General features: G+C 46.3%; 1 protein-coding gene across 3 annotated transcripts; it reads left to right on the top strand.

The window, feature by feature from the left end:
• The first annotated feature begins 247 nt into the window (after positions 1 to 247).
• Positions 248 to 13,877, top strand: Trim6 (tripartite motif containing 6). 3 transcript variants are annotated; one of them, XM_059269500.1, is made up of 9 exons: positions 248 to 348; positions 4,887 to 5,378; positions 5,847 to 5,942; positions 7,131 to 7,361; positions 9,426 to 9,448; positions 10,867 to 10,967; positions 11,214 to 11,240; positions 11,455 to 11,734; positions 13,604 to 13,877. In XM_059269500.1, exons 2-9 carry the CDS (start codon positions 4,953 to 4,955, stop codon positions 13,806 to 13,808), a joined length of 1,389 nt encoding a protein of 462 aa, XP_059125483.1. In that variant the 5' UTR covers positions 248 to 348; positions 4,887 to 4,952; the 3' UTR covers positions 13,809 to 13,877. The 3 variants fall into 3 exon arrangements, with proteins under 3 accessions (XP_059125483.1, XP_059125490.1, XP_059125475.1); XM_059269507.1 differs by having other exon boundaries at positions 11,455 to 11,519; positions 13,604 to 13,744; XM_059269492.1 differs by lacking the exon at positions 13,604 to 13,877 and having other exon boundaries at positions 11,455 to 12,705.
• The last annotated feature ends 3,996 nt before the right edge of the window (positions 13,878 to 17,873 follow it).

The following is a 17,873-nucleotide window of genomic DNA, read 5'->3' as shown; positions in this document are numbered from 1 at the left end:
CATTTAATTATATGGCTGAACCTTTTATTCTTTAGACATTTTAATATATTGATAGCGAGAGCAGGTGTATTAAACACTTACATGATAGCCGAAAGCTTAAGTCTCAAATGATAGTGTTCTCATGGGCATCAACACTTGCTGTTCCCTATACTTTTCTAGGGATGTCTTCGCATTTCTGCCCGAGGCTTGGTCACTGACGGTCCCAGTCAGTCCAGAGGCAGCCCCGCCTCCTCCACCAGCCCCGCCTCCTCCGCCAGCCCCGCCCCTTTTGCCTGGAGTCGGGCTCCGGAGCTGCTGGGAACAGTCTGCCTGCGAGTCCTCGGCACTGATCTTGACCACGGATTACAGGTTGGTGAACAAACCCATTTTCTGACCAGTCGCTGCTGTCCCACTGGTTTCGAGAGTCTTCGCCACCTTACAGATTGTGTTGGGATTCAAGCGTGGAGGAAACATGCGAGACTGCAACTTTTGAGTTTGGGAAGCATGGAAGAGGCACGTTTGCCGCTGGGGATAGGCTATGTAAGGGGGTAACGGGCGTTGAAAACCTGGATTCAGGAGGCGAAAGTACGCTACTCTGGAAGTTTACCGTTTGGGGTCCCGCGTGGATTCAGAGGTCAACATCCCCTCCCCCAGCTCCAGCCTGGCTGCTCCAGGAAGTAGGTTTATCCCCTCCTCAGCAGGCCGGACTTCTTCCAGAAAGAGTTGGGAGATGAGCCACTCGGCCTGCCCCGCCCCGGTCTGCACCGGCTGCAGCCAGTCCAAGTTAGGAGCCTTGGGGGCCTCTCCTGAGGAAGCCGAGGCAAGCTGGGCGGAGTTGGGAAAAGACCTAAGCGAGGCCCTCTGGCCCTCAGAATTAATTAAAGGCCTCCGGGTGTGCTCTGGAGAAGTTTGGTCACAAGATAACCTTCATATGTGGACCTTCTCTGGGGATGCCTACAGCCAGAGGTGACGCAGGAAAGGTGACCTTCCTGCGTCACCTCTGGCTGAGGCAGTCGGGGACAGTGAGGTGATCATTTGTATTTTATTGTGATTGAGTACGCTGAGATCGAGACCATTGTATTTACGTATTATATAAACGTGTGTGTAACAATTTATCGACTCTAATTGTAATTTTTTTTTTCGAGTACCCAAGCTGCCCTGTAACTAACCATCCTCCTGCTTCCGCTCTGCTTCCCTACCTAGTGCCACGATTACGGGCCTGAGCTACCAGCGCAGCAAAGTGACATTTATTTCATCGGTCAGCTGAGAGAAATGCATACTTAAGAGACTAGGTGTTAGCCGGAAGTTGGTGGCGCACGCCTTTAATCCCAGCACTCGGGAGGCAGGGCCAGGCGGATCTCTGTGAGTTCGAGTCCAGCTTGGGCTACCAAGGGAGTTCCAGGAAAGGCTCAAAGCTACACAGAGAAACCCTGTCTGGAAAAAACCAAAAAAAAAAAAAAAGAATAGGTGTTACAGCTATTCTCGAGGAACTGACACTTGGACACTGTGTACCCTAAGCCTGTTACTTAGCTTTTGAGTTTTAACACTTTTAATATATAGCATGAGCAGAGCAATACAATGTGTGGATCCTAGAGTTTGGGTGACAGTTAACTGGAGTAGAGTTCTGAATACATAGCAAACCACCTGGTGTGGTAAATTCTCACACGAAGTTAATTATTGACAAACTCCAGGCCTAACTTTAAAAAATGCGAAATCAAAAGTTTTGGAAAAAATATGCTAAGAAGTTGGGGCGGGCGGCCTCAATTGGTAGGGTGCTTACCTGGCGTGCACAAAGCCCTGCACCAAAGATAGAAGAGCAGGGGTGATGCTGTGGGATATGTTGGGATTGGGGGGACAAGGTGTACACCTATAATACCACCACTTGGGATGTGGAGACGGGGGATCCAAAGTTCAAGGTCATCCTCAGTTACATAGTGAGTTGCTGACCGGCCTGGGATATGTAAGACCGAGTCTCAAAAAGAAAATAAGAAAAAGGGTTAAAAAAAGTGTTGGCCGGGCGGTGGTGGCGCACGCCTTTAATCCCAGCACTCGGGAGGCAGAGCCAGGCGGATCTCTGTGAGTTCAAGGCCAGCCTGGGCTACCAAGTGAGTTCCAGGAAAGGCGCAAAGCTACACAGAGAAACCCTGTCTCGAAAAACCAAAAAAAAAAAAAAAAAAGTGTTAAATATGCTTTACGGTTTATTTTTACAAAAAGGATATGGCTTCTACTTGTTAATGTCTAAACAAGGTAAAATATGACATTTTTAACATTAGGAATTACAAGTGAGTTACCACAAATTTAATAAATATGACTCTTTGAAGGTAAATTCAGAAATGCTTCAAACTAATTATTTTCCAGTTTTATGTCCATTGAGTGCTGTGAGATCAGTTCCAAATGATAGGTTAAGTTGGAACGTAGGCCTGCATAAAGGTAAAAAATAACAACAGCCAGGTATGGTGACACAGACCTTTAATCCAGCGCTCTGGAAGCAGAGGCAGATGGATCTCTATTAGTTCAAGGCCAGCCTGGTCGACAAGTCTTTTCCTTTGCCTTTCTTGTTCCTTTTCTGAGTTCCCAGCCTTGACCCCAGTGTCCCCTGATTATCGGTGATTTTTATCCTGAAGACCATTCTGGAATCGGCATGAGCTTCTGTTCACTCCTGCCCCTTTCTAGCAGTTTTGTGCACTAAATTGTATCTACTTGGCAAAGGTCAGTGCTTCTAAAGCATCCTGATTACCCTGCAGATCTTTTTCATGGCCGTCCTGCACAGAGAGTTCCAGTGGAGGCCCGTGCTCTTTCTCCAGCCTCTAGTGTGGTCCTCTGATCTTTAAGAAAAAAGAAAATTATATGTATATGTGTGATATGTGAGTATACATGTATCACATGCATGCAGGAGCCCTTGTAGGCCAGAAGAAGGCATCCAATTCACTGGAACTGGAGTTACAAACAGTTGCGATCTGCCATGTGGATACTGAGAACCAAATCTGGTTCCTCTGAAAGAACAGCAAGGGCTCTTACCACTGAGCCATCTCTCCAGCCCCTGGTCTTTTGGTTTAACTGGTTTCCCTGGCCCTGGGATTTTCTTTTCTCTTTCATATGCTACTAATTTGGTCTTCTTGCTCCAGAGAGTCAGCCTCTCCCAGTCTGTAGTCTTCATAGAAACATCAATTCCAGTACCATCATTTCCATTCAGGAATCTTACCTTGATTATCCAGTATCTCCCATTAGAGTGGGAAATGACAGAGCTATGAGTAGCTGTTGTATTTAACAGCACAGCTGTAAGTTATGCTTAGATCAGGCACCAAACTGTATTATCAAAATGACCCCCACTCACCCCCTGCCGCATTATTTTTATTATTTGTTTCTTTTTTGGTTTTGGTGGGGTTTTTCTGCAGGGGGGGGGCAGGTTGGGTTGTCGGGTTTCTGAGACAGGGTTTCTTTGTGTAACAGCTCTAGCTATCCTGGAACTAGCTCTGTAGACCAGCTGGCCTCGAACTCACAAGAGATCCACCTGGCTCTGCTTCCTGAGTGGTAGGATTAAAGGCGTGCGCCGCCGCCGCCACTGCCGCCCACCTCTAATTAATTAGTTTTGTGTGTATGAGTGTTTTGCCTGCATGTACGTCTGTGCTCCACTTGTGTGCCTGGTGCCCTCACAGGCCAGAGGAGGGTGTCAGATCCCCTGGAACTGAAGTTACAGACCATTGTGAGTAGCCATGTGGGTGCTGAGAATTGAACCCTGGTTCTCTGGAAAAGCAGTCAGTGCACTTAACCATTGAGCTTTCCCTCCAGCTCCTGTGATTTTGTCTTTTGACAATATATATTACTGTCATTGTAAGTAGAGTACAATTTGGTCCTTTGCCAGTTAGTATTCTCATAGATTCTCTCATGCAGTAGAAACTTTCTCAAGAGAGTAGTGGATTGCAAATGGTTTTGCCTGAAACGAAAGTGACTTTTTTTTTTTTTTTTTTTTTTTTTTTTTTTTGGAGAGGACTAAGATTTGATTTCCAGCACTCTCATGACAGTCAAACTGTCTCTAACTCCATTTCCCGTAGATCCAATGCCTTCTTCTAGCCTCTTTGGGCACCAGGCATGCACATGGTGCACAGACATACATTCAGGCAGAACACCCATACACATTAAGGAGGGGAGGGGCGTGTTAGTTGTAAAACCTATTGCCTCTCCCTGTTGTGGCCATTCCTGACTGTTTTGGGTTTTGGGGGAAGTAGCTGAGCAAGAGGCCTGAGTGGAGCAGAAGAAGCAGTGTCTACAAGCTTAGATACCATGATCCTGGAGACCAGGCATAGGGGAATGATATCCACAAGGTGAAAAGGCTCATGGGAAAGGATCGATTCACCCACTAAAGGGGAGTTCTGGCTTTTCATTCACCCAGATCCTATGCTAGCTTCTGTGGGTACAACCATGAACAAAAAATGAACAGCTGTGGTCTCTGGGAGCTTAACATTTCTGTGGGAGGAGTCAGACCATCAAAGATAACGCAGGTGAAGATAAGCTAGTGAGAGCTTGCCTTCTGATAAGACAACATGGGAGAAGTCATTGGTGCAGATGCCAGAAGGAAGGGTCCCCTTGCAACAGGAACAGCAAATCCAAAAGTCCTGGCACGGTCGTGTGTTTATTACTTTTAACTCTGAAAACCATGCTTGGGTGGGCAACTCTAAGGCCTCTCCAGTGTCCCTGTTTATCTTTCTACCCAATAGGAGGTAAAGGACACAATAAGTGTTGTAATAAGAGGGGAAGTTGGTGTTGGATGAGAGCTGAGGTAAAGTGTTGGAACTGGACGGAGAGGCCTTTGTTACCCCATGTGTCTGGCATCTACTCAGCGTGCACAGTGCCGTTCCTTTTCTCTCTCCTTTCTTAGCCTGTGCTTTTTCCATCTGCTTTCTACCTAGGATTCCACAAACAAGAACGGTCTACCAGTCAGAGCTGGGCAGGTAGGAGCCAAGAGAGTAGCTACAATGACTTCAGCAGTTCTGGTGGACATCCGAGATGAGGTCACCTGCCCTATCTGCTTGGAGCTCCTGACAGAACCCCTGAGCATAGATTGCTGCGGTCACAGCTTCTGCCAGGCCTGCATCACAGCAAACAGTGACAGGTTAGTGCTCAACCCAGAAGGGAAGAGCAGCTGTCCTGTGTGCCGGACCGCCTACCAGCCTGGGAACCTCCGGCCTAATCGACACCTGGCCATCATAGTGAAGAGGCTCAGAGAGGTCGTTTTGGCCCCGGGAAAGCAGCTGGAGGTCATTCTTTGTGCGGTTCATGGAGAGAAACTCCAGCTTTTCTGCAAGGAGGATGGGAAGTTAATTTGCTGGCTTTGTGAGCGATCTCAGGAGCACCATGGTCATCACACGTTCCTCATGGAGGAGGTGGCCCAGGAGTACCAGGTGGGAACAGGACCACGGCTTGACCTTACTTCGTGTTCTCATCTAATTGTTTTGTAGTTTTGGTTTGGTTTGTTTTCTTCTTATTTGAGACAAAGTCCCAAGTAGTCCAGTATTGCCTCAAAGTGATTGCGTAGCTAAAGATGACCTTGAACTTCTGGTCCTACTGCCATCATTTGCAGAGTTCGGTGATTACAAGTGTCCAGTGTTTCTCGGATGCTAGGCAAACACTGTACCAACTGAACTATACCTGAAGCCCAAATTTCCTTCTAGAACTCTTGTTTACTTAGAGGTTGAACTAGAAGGTGGCTCCCTGATCAATAGCAGAGACTTTCTGGTCTTCTCACAAGTGTGCACTCCAGTGTAGAGAAGGCACTTGGAAGCCTGAGGTCGGCGAATCCTAGTTCGTTCTGTGTGTACGTACTAAGACGGCTTGAGGCTGGACCCTGTCATCTGGTCTATTTCTTCCAGGAGATGTTCCAGGAGTCTCTGAAGAAGCTGAGGAAGGAGCAGCATGAAGCTGAGAGGCTAAAAGCTCTTATCCAAGAGAAGAGGGAATCCTGGAAGGCAAGTAGGAGTCTCCTGAAAGTGATCTGGGAAAACAGCGAAGGTGACGCTGGGAGCCGAGGACCAGGGCTTCCTGCCCCAGTGTCTTCCGCTTCTGCATAGAACTTCCCCCTGGTCTGGCCCTTTTCCTTGTACTGGGGAACTGGGGTGGAAGTTAGGTAACAAACACGTCAAAAGTCGGTCCAGTTCTCTTTTGGGTTTTGTATTGTTTTTTATTTGCTTTGTTTTTTAATTTAAATTTTATTTCATTGTTTTGTTTTATGTGTGTGGGTGTTTCGCCTGAATATATTACTGTATACCACAAGTATGCCTGGTGCCTGAGGAAGCCAGAAGAGGGAACTGGATTTAAAGAGACAGCTGTAAGCCACCGTTAGGTACTGGGAATTAAACCCAGGTCCTCTGGAAGAGCAGGAAGTGCTCTTAACACCTGAGCCATCTCTCCAGCTCCTCCTAGGTTCTTACGGCAATTATATGAGAAAGAATGGCTTCCCAAGCAAGGTGGTACACTCCTTTAATTGTAGCACTTGGAAGACGAGGACAGTCAGGTGGCTATGGTCTACAGAGCGAGTATCACACCCTCCAGAGCTGCATAGTAAGACCCTGTCTCAAAAAAAAAAAAACAAAAAAAAAAAACAAGCCGGGCGGTGGTGGCGCACGCCTTTAATCCCAGCACTCGGGAGGCAGAGCCAGGCGGATCTCTGTGAGTTCGAGGCCAGCCTGGGCTACCAAGTTAGTTCCAGGAAAGGCGCAAAGCTACACAGAGAAACCCTGTCTCCAAAAAAAAAAAAAAAACAAAAAACAAAAAAAAAAAAAAAAAAAAACAAGAAAAAAAACTAAAAAAGAAAGAATTCTGAATCTTATTTCCAGCCTAACTTCCTGGAAATGGTAGGTTAATTGTGAGCCAGTAATTCCTCTCAGGGCTCAAAATTGGGAGCTGAGGCTGACCTAGAAGCCTAAGAGGCTACACGAGCTTCCTGGAGTCTAAACTCACCCAAGAATCACAATATATACCTCCAAACCCTAGATAAGGCAGCCTGAGGCTGAGGGCCTGAGAACAGGCCCTACAGGCCTGTGTCCCTCCACTCTCAGAGGAAAGCAGTGTGTGGCCTGTTTCCTGCCCCTCCTCCCCCCGGGGGAGAACCCTTGGGCCTGCAGCCAGCAGCCTATTTTTCTTTCCTGGTGCTAAAGAATCAGGTGGAGCCTGAGAGACACCGGATCCAGACTGAATTTAAGCAGCTGCGGAGCATCCTGGACAGGGAGGAGCAGAGGGAACTGAAGAAACTGGAATCGGAAGAGAGGAAGGGGCTGAGCATCATCGAGAAGGCTGAGGGGGACCTGATCCACCAGAGCCAGTCACTGAAAGATCTCATCTCAGACCTGGAGCACCGGTGCCAGGGGTCTGCAGTGGAGCTGCTGCAGGTGAGACTCGGGCAGGACCCCCAGATTTAGAATCGAGGAAAAGAGAAAACCATTTCCCATCTCGTGTGGCACTAGGACTAACATCATGATGGAAATGAGAAGGAAAAAAGGGTTGGGGATTTAGCTCAGTGGTAGAGCGCAAGGCCCTAGGTTCCATCCTCAGCTCTGAAAAAAAGTATTCCTTTGTCTTTCTGTTACCTCTTTTGTTTTGAACTTTGAGGAGGCCACCTGCTAAAGTCTGAAACAGTTCAGATGCAAATGCTAAGGGAAGCCCTGTAGAGTTACTTATTACTAGTAAAGAGTAGCCCAGAAGTTTATCTGGAATTGTGAAGTCCTATTGTATCCCTCAATGCTCTACAGGAGGCTTTACCAATTTCAGGACAACTGACTGTTCTTTTTTGGGGGGGGAGGGGGGAGTTGGTTTTTCGAGACAGGGTTTCTCTGTGTAGCTTTGCGCCTTTCCTGGAACTCACTTGGTAGCCCAAGCTAGACTCGAACTCACAGAGATCTGCCTGCCTCTGCCTCCCGAGTGCCACCTCCGCCCCAGCTCAAACTGACTGCTCTAATAACAGGTAAACCGCCGGGCCGTGGTGGCGCACACCTTTAATCCCAGCACTCGGGAGGCAGAGCCAGGCGGATCTCTGTGAGTTCGAGGCCAGCCTGGGCTACCAAGTGAGTTCCAGGAAAGGCACAAAGCTACACAGAGAAACCCTGTCTCGGAAAAAAAAAAAAAAAAACAGGTAAACCTTAGTTAGCTTCTATACATTGTAGGGAACTTCCCAGCACTCCTGGCCCCTTCCCACCAGAATTCAACAGTACCACCCCAGACATGGCATTCCAGAGCCCTTTAACATTGCCCTGTGTCCCCAGGGGAGATCTGTCTAACCCCTGCTTTTTCTTCAGTAGAATTCCCCTATAGTAACAGATACTTAACAGGTATTTGGGGTTGGGCCTATGTGTGAGTGATTGCACATCATCTAAGGGATGAAGTTTGAGAGAGAGCCACATTTAAAATCTATGGCTGGGGCTGGAGACATGGCTCAGAGGTTAAGAGCACTGGCTGCTCTACTACGGGTTCTGAGTTCAATTCCCAGCAGCCACATGTTGGCTCACAACCATCTACAATAAGATCTGGGGCCCTCTTCTGGCCTGCAGGCATATATGCAGGCAGAACACTGTGTACATAATAAATAAATCAATCTTTAAAAAATAAAATAGCTGGGTGGTGATGGTGCACGCCTTTAATCCCAGCACACAGGAAGCAGAGGCAGGTGGATCTCTGTGAGTTCGAGAACTGGTCTACAGAGCGAGTTTCAGGACAGGCATCAAAAAAAACTATACAGAGAAACCCTGTCTTGAAAAACCAAAGTAAATAAATAAATAAAATAAAATAAAACCTATGGCTGTCTCAAAGCCAGATGGCAGTGGCACATCCCTTTAGTCCCAGCAGTGAGGAGGCAGAGATAGGCGGGTCTCTGAATTCAAGGCCAGCCTGATCTACAGACTGAGATATAGGACAGCCAGGGCTACGCAGAGAAACTCTGTCTCCAAAAACAACAAACAAACAAATAAAACCTGTGACTATCTCAAGGGTAGATGTTAGTCTATCATCACTCGGCAAGGTCAGGTGCTGTGCGGCAAATAACAGGCAATACATGTGCATAACATTTCAACCACAGGGATGAGACGAGAGCTCAAGTGCTAGGGCATGAGCTGACATCCATGGAGCCCTGGTTTCGATCCTGTGCGTTGCCAAAAGACAAAACTCAAAAAAATAATGGAACTTATCGAAATTTGTACATGGGTCCCCAGGAACTCTGCTCTGAGATGGGGTTGTTTTTATTTATGTGTGTGTTTAGTTGTTTTGAGATGGACTGTTGAGATGTAACTGTTGAGAGGTATCTGGCTTCCTCTGAGTTCTCATCTATACTTTGTATCAACTGGACTGGTTTTGGTTTTGGTTTTGGTTTTGTTGTTGTTTTGGGAGGGGGGTTAGTCATTACACAAGGTGGTAAAGTGGGAAGAAGACATAATCCTTCACTTAATTTGTCCTTTCCTCCCTAGGATGTGAGTGATGTCACAAAAAGGTATGTGAGAATATAAGTTAATTCTCTTGGGCTTGCCCCTCTAGAATTACCTGTGGGGAAGGGTATTGGTGAAATTATTAAGGCCACTCCACATAGTTAAAAGGAGATTTATTTAGTGGGTAACTTACAAATGAAGGGATAGGTAGGTCGCGGGGTCTGGGGAAGGTGTATCGCAGTCCAGAGGTGTTCTCTGGAGCTCTGCTCGGTCAACCTCCACTGTCTAGGGTCCAGGCACAGAGAGAGAGCGCTGGCCCATCCAGATCTTGGTGCCTCTGTTGGCCCCACCTTGTAGGTGTGACAGGTGCCAAAGCCTCAATGGGGGTTGGAACTTCCAGATCAAAGCTGGAATGGCTACCCACTACAGAAGGGGGAAAGTCACAGGCAGGGTAGGATTGCATCTGGTACATTGAATTGCATCTGGTACATTGAATTGCATGTGAATCTAGAGGTCTCAAAGATAAAGGATTAGTAGGCTGGCATCCATGGTCATAGAATTGTTATGGAAGGGGTCTGGAACTAGAGACAGAATTGTTACTGGATTCCTTTTTTACCAGCCTCTCTACTTGCCTTTGATGCCGGTTTCCCTAGTTACAGCTACCTCCATACACATTGTTCTTGGCTGTGCCTCTTAGAGGGAAATCACCGTCCGTGTATTGCCCCAGGCTTGAGAATTGGCTTTTCAGATGCCAGCTGTGACTTTCCATTTCTCCCCGGCTCTCCAGTCCAGGTCTTGCTGTTTAGTGCTTACATTTCCTTGTATGTCAGTTCTAGTGAAAACACAGACCTGAGCCATGAGGAGAATGGCTTTGGCTCTGGGACAGAACTAGTTCTCTTCAGTAGCATTGAATCTACAAAGTCATCCACCAAGGTGACATCTAAAGTTGCCCACAGATCCAGCACCTTCAGGCTTGTTAGACAGTGTACCTGGATTCTGGCTGTGAATTCTCAGCCCGCACACCCTTCTGAAGCAAGCCGATCCTTTAGGTGTTCCTTTACTCTCAGCAGCAGGGTTTCTGATCAACGTGGGCGTCTCCAGCGCCTCCTAGTGGACATTCTGGTATGGCACTGACATTTTGTTTCCGTTTGAGCTGTAGCAAAGGACTCCGCAGCCTCTGGAGTTCTTTCAGTTCTTCTCAGTTGCCTACTTTCTTTAGGATACAGAGAGAAAAGGGAAACCATTGTATCTTATAGAACTTAAGATAGAAAAGAAACAAAATGAGGCCTTAATTTAACATTTACTGAAGAAAGGTATGCAGATAGTGAGCAGCTGGTTTCTAGTCCACGTCTTCCGGTCCAGTGGAAGGCCCTTCACAGAATGGTGACTTTCCTCAGGAAAGAGTGTTGAAGTTCATCAGTGGGTCTGAGGGGTGGGGAGACAGTCAGCCCCCAGAAGCTCTTATAAGATGTGCCCTCACTAGGAGTGAGTTCTGGACCCTGAGGAAGCCCCAAGCTCTTCCCACCAAGCTGAAAAGTTTGTTTCGAGCCCCAGATCTGAAAAGGATGCTGCGAGTCTTTAGAGGTGAGTTTGGATGTGGAATTAGTGTAGTGGGGAGAAGCAGGGCAGGGGTGGGGTGGATGTTGGAGAATAGCAGTTATGAGAGAAGCCGCAGAGGGGCAGGTATGCTGCAGGTAGTGCAGCACCTGTTTAAGGGGAAATGGAGTGACCAGTTCGTGCCTTCTGAATTCCCCGCTATTCTCAGGCCTCCCCAGGTGTCAGCCCTGAGACCGCCCGCTCCCTTTAACATGTTTTACTGTCTCATTACAGAGTTGACAGACGTCCAAAGCTACTGGGGTGAGTAGACTCCATGGCCTCTCTGAACCCCTTTCACATGCTTCTCCCCAACAGACTTGCATGTTCGCTCGGGTCTTAGGTGTCCATACCTCTCCTCCACCACCTAATTCTAAGTCGTCCCCCCCCACCACCACCATTTCCTTTGTCCTCTCCTCTCAGAGACATGGGACCCATGTGCCCATTCTCATGGCTGCTGTTGTCCCTTCTCCTACAGTGGACGTGACCCTGAATCCACAGACGGCTAATTTAAATCTTGTCCTGTCTAAAAACCGGAGGCAGGTGAGGTTTGTAGGTGCCAAGCTGTCCGAGTCTTCCTGTCTGGAAGAACATTTTGATTGTAGTGTCCTGGGTTCTCAGCACTTCTCCTCAGGAAAATACTACTGGGAGGTGGACGTGACCAAGAAGACGGCTTGGATCCTGGGTGTATGCAGTAACCCGGTGGAACCCATGTTCTCTTTCAGCCAGTATCCCAGCAAGCAGAGTGCCCACTCCAGGTATCAGCCCCAGAGCGGATACTGGGTGATTGGGTTGCAACATAAGCATGAGTACAGAGCCTATGAGGACTCCTCCACCTCCCTGCTCCTCTCCATGACAGTGCCACCTCGCCGCGTAGGGGTTTTCTTAGACTATGAGGCTGGCACTGTCTCCTTTTATAATGTCACAAACCATGGCTTGCCCATCTACACCTTCTCTAAGTATTACTTTCCTACTGCCCTTTGTCCATATTTCAATCCCTGCAGCTGTGTAGTCCCAATGACTCTGCGTCGCCCAAGCTCTTGAGGTCTAGCAACCCCTGCCTACACTACAGCTGAGCAGGTTCCTACAAACACATGTGATTCCTCTGGGAGCCTCCGTTCTCTGTGTTCATGTAGGATAACCTCCCACTGCTTATAGTGAATTCTCTTGACAGATCTTATGGGAGACTTTTTAACATTTCTCTGTTAATCATTTAATCGTTACCTTTTTGTTGTTGTTTGTTTTTCAGACAGGGTTTCTCTGTATAGCCCTGGCTGTCCTGCACCTCGCTCTGTATTCCAGGCTAGCCTCCAACTTATGGAGATCTGCCTATCTCTGCCTCCCTAGTGCTGGAATTACCACCAAGGGTTTTGTTTTGAAATGGGCTATAGCCCCGGCTAGCCTTGAACTCTGTGATTAAGAATGACCCTGAACTGATCTTCCTGCTTCCTCCCAAGTCCTGATTACAAGCACACACCATACCTGGCTGTGGTTTTGTTTTAGTGTTGAGATATGGTCTCCATAAATAGCCCAGGCTGGCCACAGGCTCTTAATTCTTCTACCTCAGCTCCCAAACACTGATAATAGGTCTATCTCAACACCTGGCTAAGAATAGTATTTCATGACATTTTTAATTGATGTCTGTGGTCAAATGTAAAAAATTCTCTATAAATTAGATAGGAGTTTTTGTACTAAATATTGAATTCAGCAGGTTGTTTTTTTTTTTTTTTTCTTTAATCATTGGGATAATTGTATGACCCTTTTATTGTGCTCCTGGGCCAGCTACACTGAGTTGTCTCTGTTGTTGAGTCTCTGTTTACTGATTCCTAAGGAAACGGTTATTATGTGTTACATTCAGTACTTAATTTATCTTTGCTGAGATATTGCTTAGGTTTGGTTTTCACCTATCTTTATAAACAAAACTGCCTCTAATTTTGCATTCTTGCAATATCTGGCACATTATACAAAATGTAATAATGGGCAAGGCAATTATATATATATATAATTATATATATATATATGGCATTGAGTGCTTAAACCAAACTGACCATTGATAAATAGCAATGGAAAAAACCAAACTGACCATTGATTTAAAAACAATAATAATAAAAATCCACTGACCACTATAGTTTTGATGGCTTCAAGAAGAGATTATAGTTTTGGTTTTCACAGTAAATAAATGCTACCTCAACCTTCAGTCTTCATCTTAAGATTTTAGTAGTAATCAAATCAGAAAATGTGCTTGAGATGGAGAAAATGATGGTCAACCAATGCATCTCAGAAGAGGCAGAAAGGCAGGCAGCCACTTCACAGAGCGATGTGTTCTGACCTCCTTCAGCCCCTCTCCTTTCTGCTGTGGAGCTCGGAACTGAACTCAGGGCTTTTCATGTCAGGCTGGCATTCTAGCACGAAGCTTGACAACCCCAGTTTGTGTGTTTGGCTTTTTGTTATTACTGTTTTCTTTTGACACAGGGTCTTACCAAGTCACCCAGGCTGGCCTTGATTGCACTCAAGGGCCGGCTGACTTTAAGTTCGCCTCGGCATCCCGAGTAACTAGGTTTACAGGCTTATACTGCCTCTTCATCTCACCCCTAGAACGTCTACTTATGCTCAGGTTCAAATTTCAGATGGGTGAGCTGCTGTGACTTCGTTGAAGAGGTGCTACAAGCTTTCCTACTCAGCTGTGAAAAAGTTATAGATGTGAGGGTAGAAATGGATGTCAGGGAGACAGCTTGGCAGCCGACGCTGCAGCCAAGGGCTTTTCAGTGCCCTCAGATGGACTGTAATAGTGTAACCTCACCCTGGATTTCCATAAAAAGCAATGTAAAATAATCTCACAACTGACTTACGAGGATGATATTTTGGATGTATAATCTTAAATAAAACGTATTACTTATTTCAGCTGTTTGTTTTTATTTCAAGATGGATTCTCAGTTTGTAGCCCAGACTATCCTCAAAACTGTGGTGGTGGGCCTTCTACTGTAGCCTTCCAATGGCTGGGGTTATAGGCATGAGGCATAAGCCACCACGGAAAGCTTTCATTGTACTTTTGTTTTTGTTTTTTGAGACAGGGTTTCTTTGTGTAGCCTTAGCTATCCTGGAACTCACTCTGTAGACCAGGCTGAGATACATCATACTCAGAGGTCCATTTGCCTCTTTGGCTCCCAAGTGCTGGGATTAAAAGCATGTACCAACACTACCTGGCTCATTGCAATTTTTTAAATGTGGTACTAGAAATTTTTCAGTTACACGTTGGCTCCTATTAAACTTCTACTGGACAACTCTGTTGAGGTGAACTTTATATCCTTTAGGAAATGCTGGAAAAACACAGCCTTGGACCAGAGTGGCAAGGGAGACTATCTACACACCCACCCCTGAACCCTGAGGCTTTGTTGTTTTGAAGATTTAATTTTTAATCGTGTATATCTGTGTGAGTGAGGAGGCCAGGGGTACCAGATCCTCTGGAGCTGAAGTTCCAGGCAGGCGTGAGCTGCCTCATATGGGTGCTGAGAATGGAACTCTGGTCCTCTGAAGCGGAAACCATATCCTACTACTGAGCCATCTCTCCAGACCCCCCCAAGAGTGTGGCAGAAAAGGTCGTAATTGAACACTGACAGGAAACATGAACTTCCAGAAGATGTTTGGAGAGGTGCCTAGAGAACATTGCTACTCTTGAGGGCTACTCTTGAGAGCTCTGGCATCTGGAAAAAGCCTAGTGCAGGTCTGTTCTGGACCATATCACATCTATGGCATCCCAGAAGACAGGTGCAGGTTCCTCATCTGACCTGCACTGAAGAGATAAGAGTGGGCAGGTGGGCCAGGAGGACTCGCAGAAGTCCAGAGAGAAGAAAGATCCGCCCAAGTAGCGGCCCCCTTCTTGTTTTTCTCATGCAAAAATTCCAGGCCAGCTGGGCGGTGGTGGCGCACGCTTTTAATCCCAGCACTCGGGAGGCAGAGCCAGGCGGATCTCTGTGAGTTCGAGGCCAGCCTGGTCTCCAAAGCGAGTTCCAGGAAAGGCGCAAAACTACACAGAGAAACCCTGTCTCGAAAAACCAAAAAAAAAAAAAAAAATTCCAGGCCAAAGGAGTTAGTCCACACCTCTAAACCTTAAATTGACTTGAAGGCTCCTAAGAGGTATCCAGAAAATGACCCTACATACCAAAGTCATTCTGTTGTTTTGTTTTGTTTTGAGACAGGGTTTCTCTGTGTAGCTTTGCGCCTTTTCTAGAACTCACTCTGTAGCCCAGGCTGGCCTCCAACTCACAGAGATCCGCCTGGCGCTGCCTCTCGGAGTGCTGGGATGAAAGGTGTGTGCCACCGCTGCTGCTGCTGCTGCTGCCGCCACCGCCGCCACTGCCACCGCCACCGCCACCCGGCTCCCAAGTCATTCTGTAAGCCTCAAGGGAGGCTTGCTTAATCATACTAGGACGCGCTTTCAGCCCTAACCTTTTCCAGAAGGATCTTGAGGCAGAAGTCTTCTCACCTTCTTTATGGAGTAAGTTAAGTAACTGTGAAAATGAAGTAGATAAATCAAATATTAAAAGGATGTTATTTCTTACATTAAAAAAAAATCTAACATGAGTGTGAAGGTAGGCCCAAACGATAGAGCAAGAGTATCTCTAAAAATAAGTATAGTTGGGTGTGGTAGCACACACCTCGAGTTCAAGGCCAGCCTGGTCTACATAGTTCCAGGAGAGTCAGGTTTATATAGACCCAGTCTCAAAAAATGAAAAACAAAAACTAAAAGAAATAAAAACAAAAAGAAAAGGATGAATGAAAAGTCTTTTAAATCTAAGATCAAGAGTATTCCCCCACCCCCAAGTGCTGGGATTAAAGGTGTGAGCCACCATTGCCCGGCTTAATTTGTTTTATATATTTTATAATTTTAGATTAACCCCATGATCCTCATTGAGATAATTTTCATAAATGGTGCAAGGTATGGATTAAAATCCGTCTCATTGTCTATATAGATGCAGTTTTTCCCGAAACCACTTTCTGTTGAAAGCCTACTTTGTCCACCAGCTTGGTCATGTATGGGAGGGTCTATTTCAGGCTCTAGGCTGCTCCACTCAGCTATCAAGCCTCAAGTGGCTTCTGTCTGCCCCTCCCCTGTGTCATGCAAAAATATTCTTCTGGGATATTACAGAGATTAAGTAATAGAATATTTGGATAACTTTTAGTTCTAGCTCATAACTAGTGGACCAAAATATTATCAGTTATTTTATTCTGGTTTTTTCCTGCAACTTCACATAGTCATTTTTAGAATATAAATTAGTTTTCTCAAAGTGTGGTGTAAGAGTTCACAGGTAGACCAGTTGGCATGTGTAAGGAAGACTCTGGCTTTCATTCTGAGCATCCCCCAAAATCAGTGGCAAAACAAAATTCTGACAGTGCCTGGAGAGATTAAGGCTCCGCAGTTAAGAGAGCTTGCTGCGCTGGGCAGTGGTGGTGCACGCCTTTAATCCCAGCACTCAGGAGGCAGAGCCAGGCAGATCTCAGCGAGTTCGACATTAGCCTGGTCTACAGAGTAAGTTCCAGAAAAGCCAGTGCTGTTACACAGAGAAACCCCCGTCTTGAAAAAACAAACAATCAAACAACAATAAACAAACCAACATTCTAGTCTGACATCTTAGTGTCAACAAAAGTAAAAAATAAGCTACACCTCCCATTGAACCTTTGCAAGGCTGATTGATTGATGAGCATGTCAGTGCTACAAGTTTGGTGAAGCAGTTAGTGGGGTTTTCCAGAGGCCAAAGAAAAAGAGAACTGAAAACTGTGTGTGGTCTAGCCGCCATGCTTACCTGGAGCCTTGCCATGCTCCCCAAGTAGCCCCCTTCTCGTCACATCTTTAGTACCATAACCTGATAATTTAGGATACCCAATCAGCGTCTACCTTACCATATATGGAGACACAGAAGCCAAACCTGTAGAAAAAAGGTAGCCCCATTGCATTCAGAGCTTGACCTTTGGATACTAATGTACTTACTGAGCCTTTGTGTGGGGCGTTTACCCACCAACCCCACAGTTCCCCAGAGTTTTCTTGAGTGAGAGCAGCAGGAAATATTAGACAAAAGGATTTAGACTGTGGAGATAAACAGAAAATACAGAATAGCCTCGAGAGGGCCTGGAACCTTTTACAACAGGCCCTTACTGTCTCTGACCTATGGTATTTATAGAGACGCCAAGGGGTAGAGCAAAAGACCTCCCCCCAGCACAGCTAAGTACAGACCATCTTAGACACCTGCACTCAGGCTTGTGGTCCAATCATCCTCTCTATGCAGACCTGCTATGCAGACCTGCTGGGTAAAGCCACCAGGAACCTAAAAATGGGCTCCCACACCTTTGTGCATACACAATAACCTGCTTCCTAGAAAAACAAAACAAAAAAAAACTTCCATTTCCCCCACCAGGAGCTCTGCAACATTGGAATGCTACAAAGTCACAGTCAAGTTATTTGTGGATGTCTTTAGCCCTGTTAGTAGCCATGTACTGCCCTCCTCTACACATGTCTTTGTGCTGTTGGATTTGGAAAATGCAAACAGAAACACTGGTTTTCCAACCAAGCAAAAGGCTTGAGAGTGTCATCAGGTAGCATCTGAGGCCTGTAGCAGAGATTTCCCACTTTCATTAATCCGCCCACCTGTGTGCACCAATGTATTTGAAAATGTATTGACTGATTAGTTTCTTTATTCTGCTACTATACTTTATCAAACTGCTTCCACACTGAAATATGGTATTTGAAGCAACCAAAACTGGTGTTCCTGAGCCAAGGTCACTCAGAATAAACTCGTAGCCCCTTTGTATCAACATCAGGGCCACTTTAAATCCTCTGTCTGATAATTCCCAAAGCTCTGCCAGAGTCGAGCCTGATGATGGCACTTCTCCCTTGCTGTCTTC

This window comes from Peromyscus eremicus, chromosome 1, assembly GCF_949786415.1.
Source record: "Peromyscus eremicus chromosome 1, PerEre_H2_v1, whole genome shotgun sequence".
In the NCBI taxonomy this organism is placed as follows: domain Eukaryota; kingdom Metazoa; phylum Chordata; class Mammalia; order Rodentia; family Cricetidae; genus Peromyscus; species Peromyscus eremicus.
Note: the sequence above shows the minus strand (reverse complement) of the source record. Positions and strands in the feature narration are given on the sequence as shown.

Excerpts from the sequence above, each read along its gene's own strand:
- Trim6 (XM_059269492.1), top strand. The coding sequence starts at position 4,953 with ATGACTTCAGCAGTTCTGGTGGACATCCGAGATGAGGTCACCTGCCCT. Across the intron at positions 7,362-9,425 it reads CTGCAGTGGAGCTGCTGCAG|GATGTGAGTGATGTCACAAA; the intron begins GTGAGACTCGGG and ends TTTCCTCCCTAG. Across the intron at positions 11,241-11,454 it reads AGACGTCCAAAGCTACTGGG|TGGACGTGACCCTGAATCCA; the intron begins GTGAGTAGACTC and ends CTTCTCCTACAG.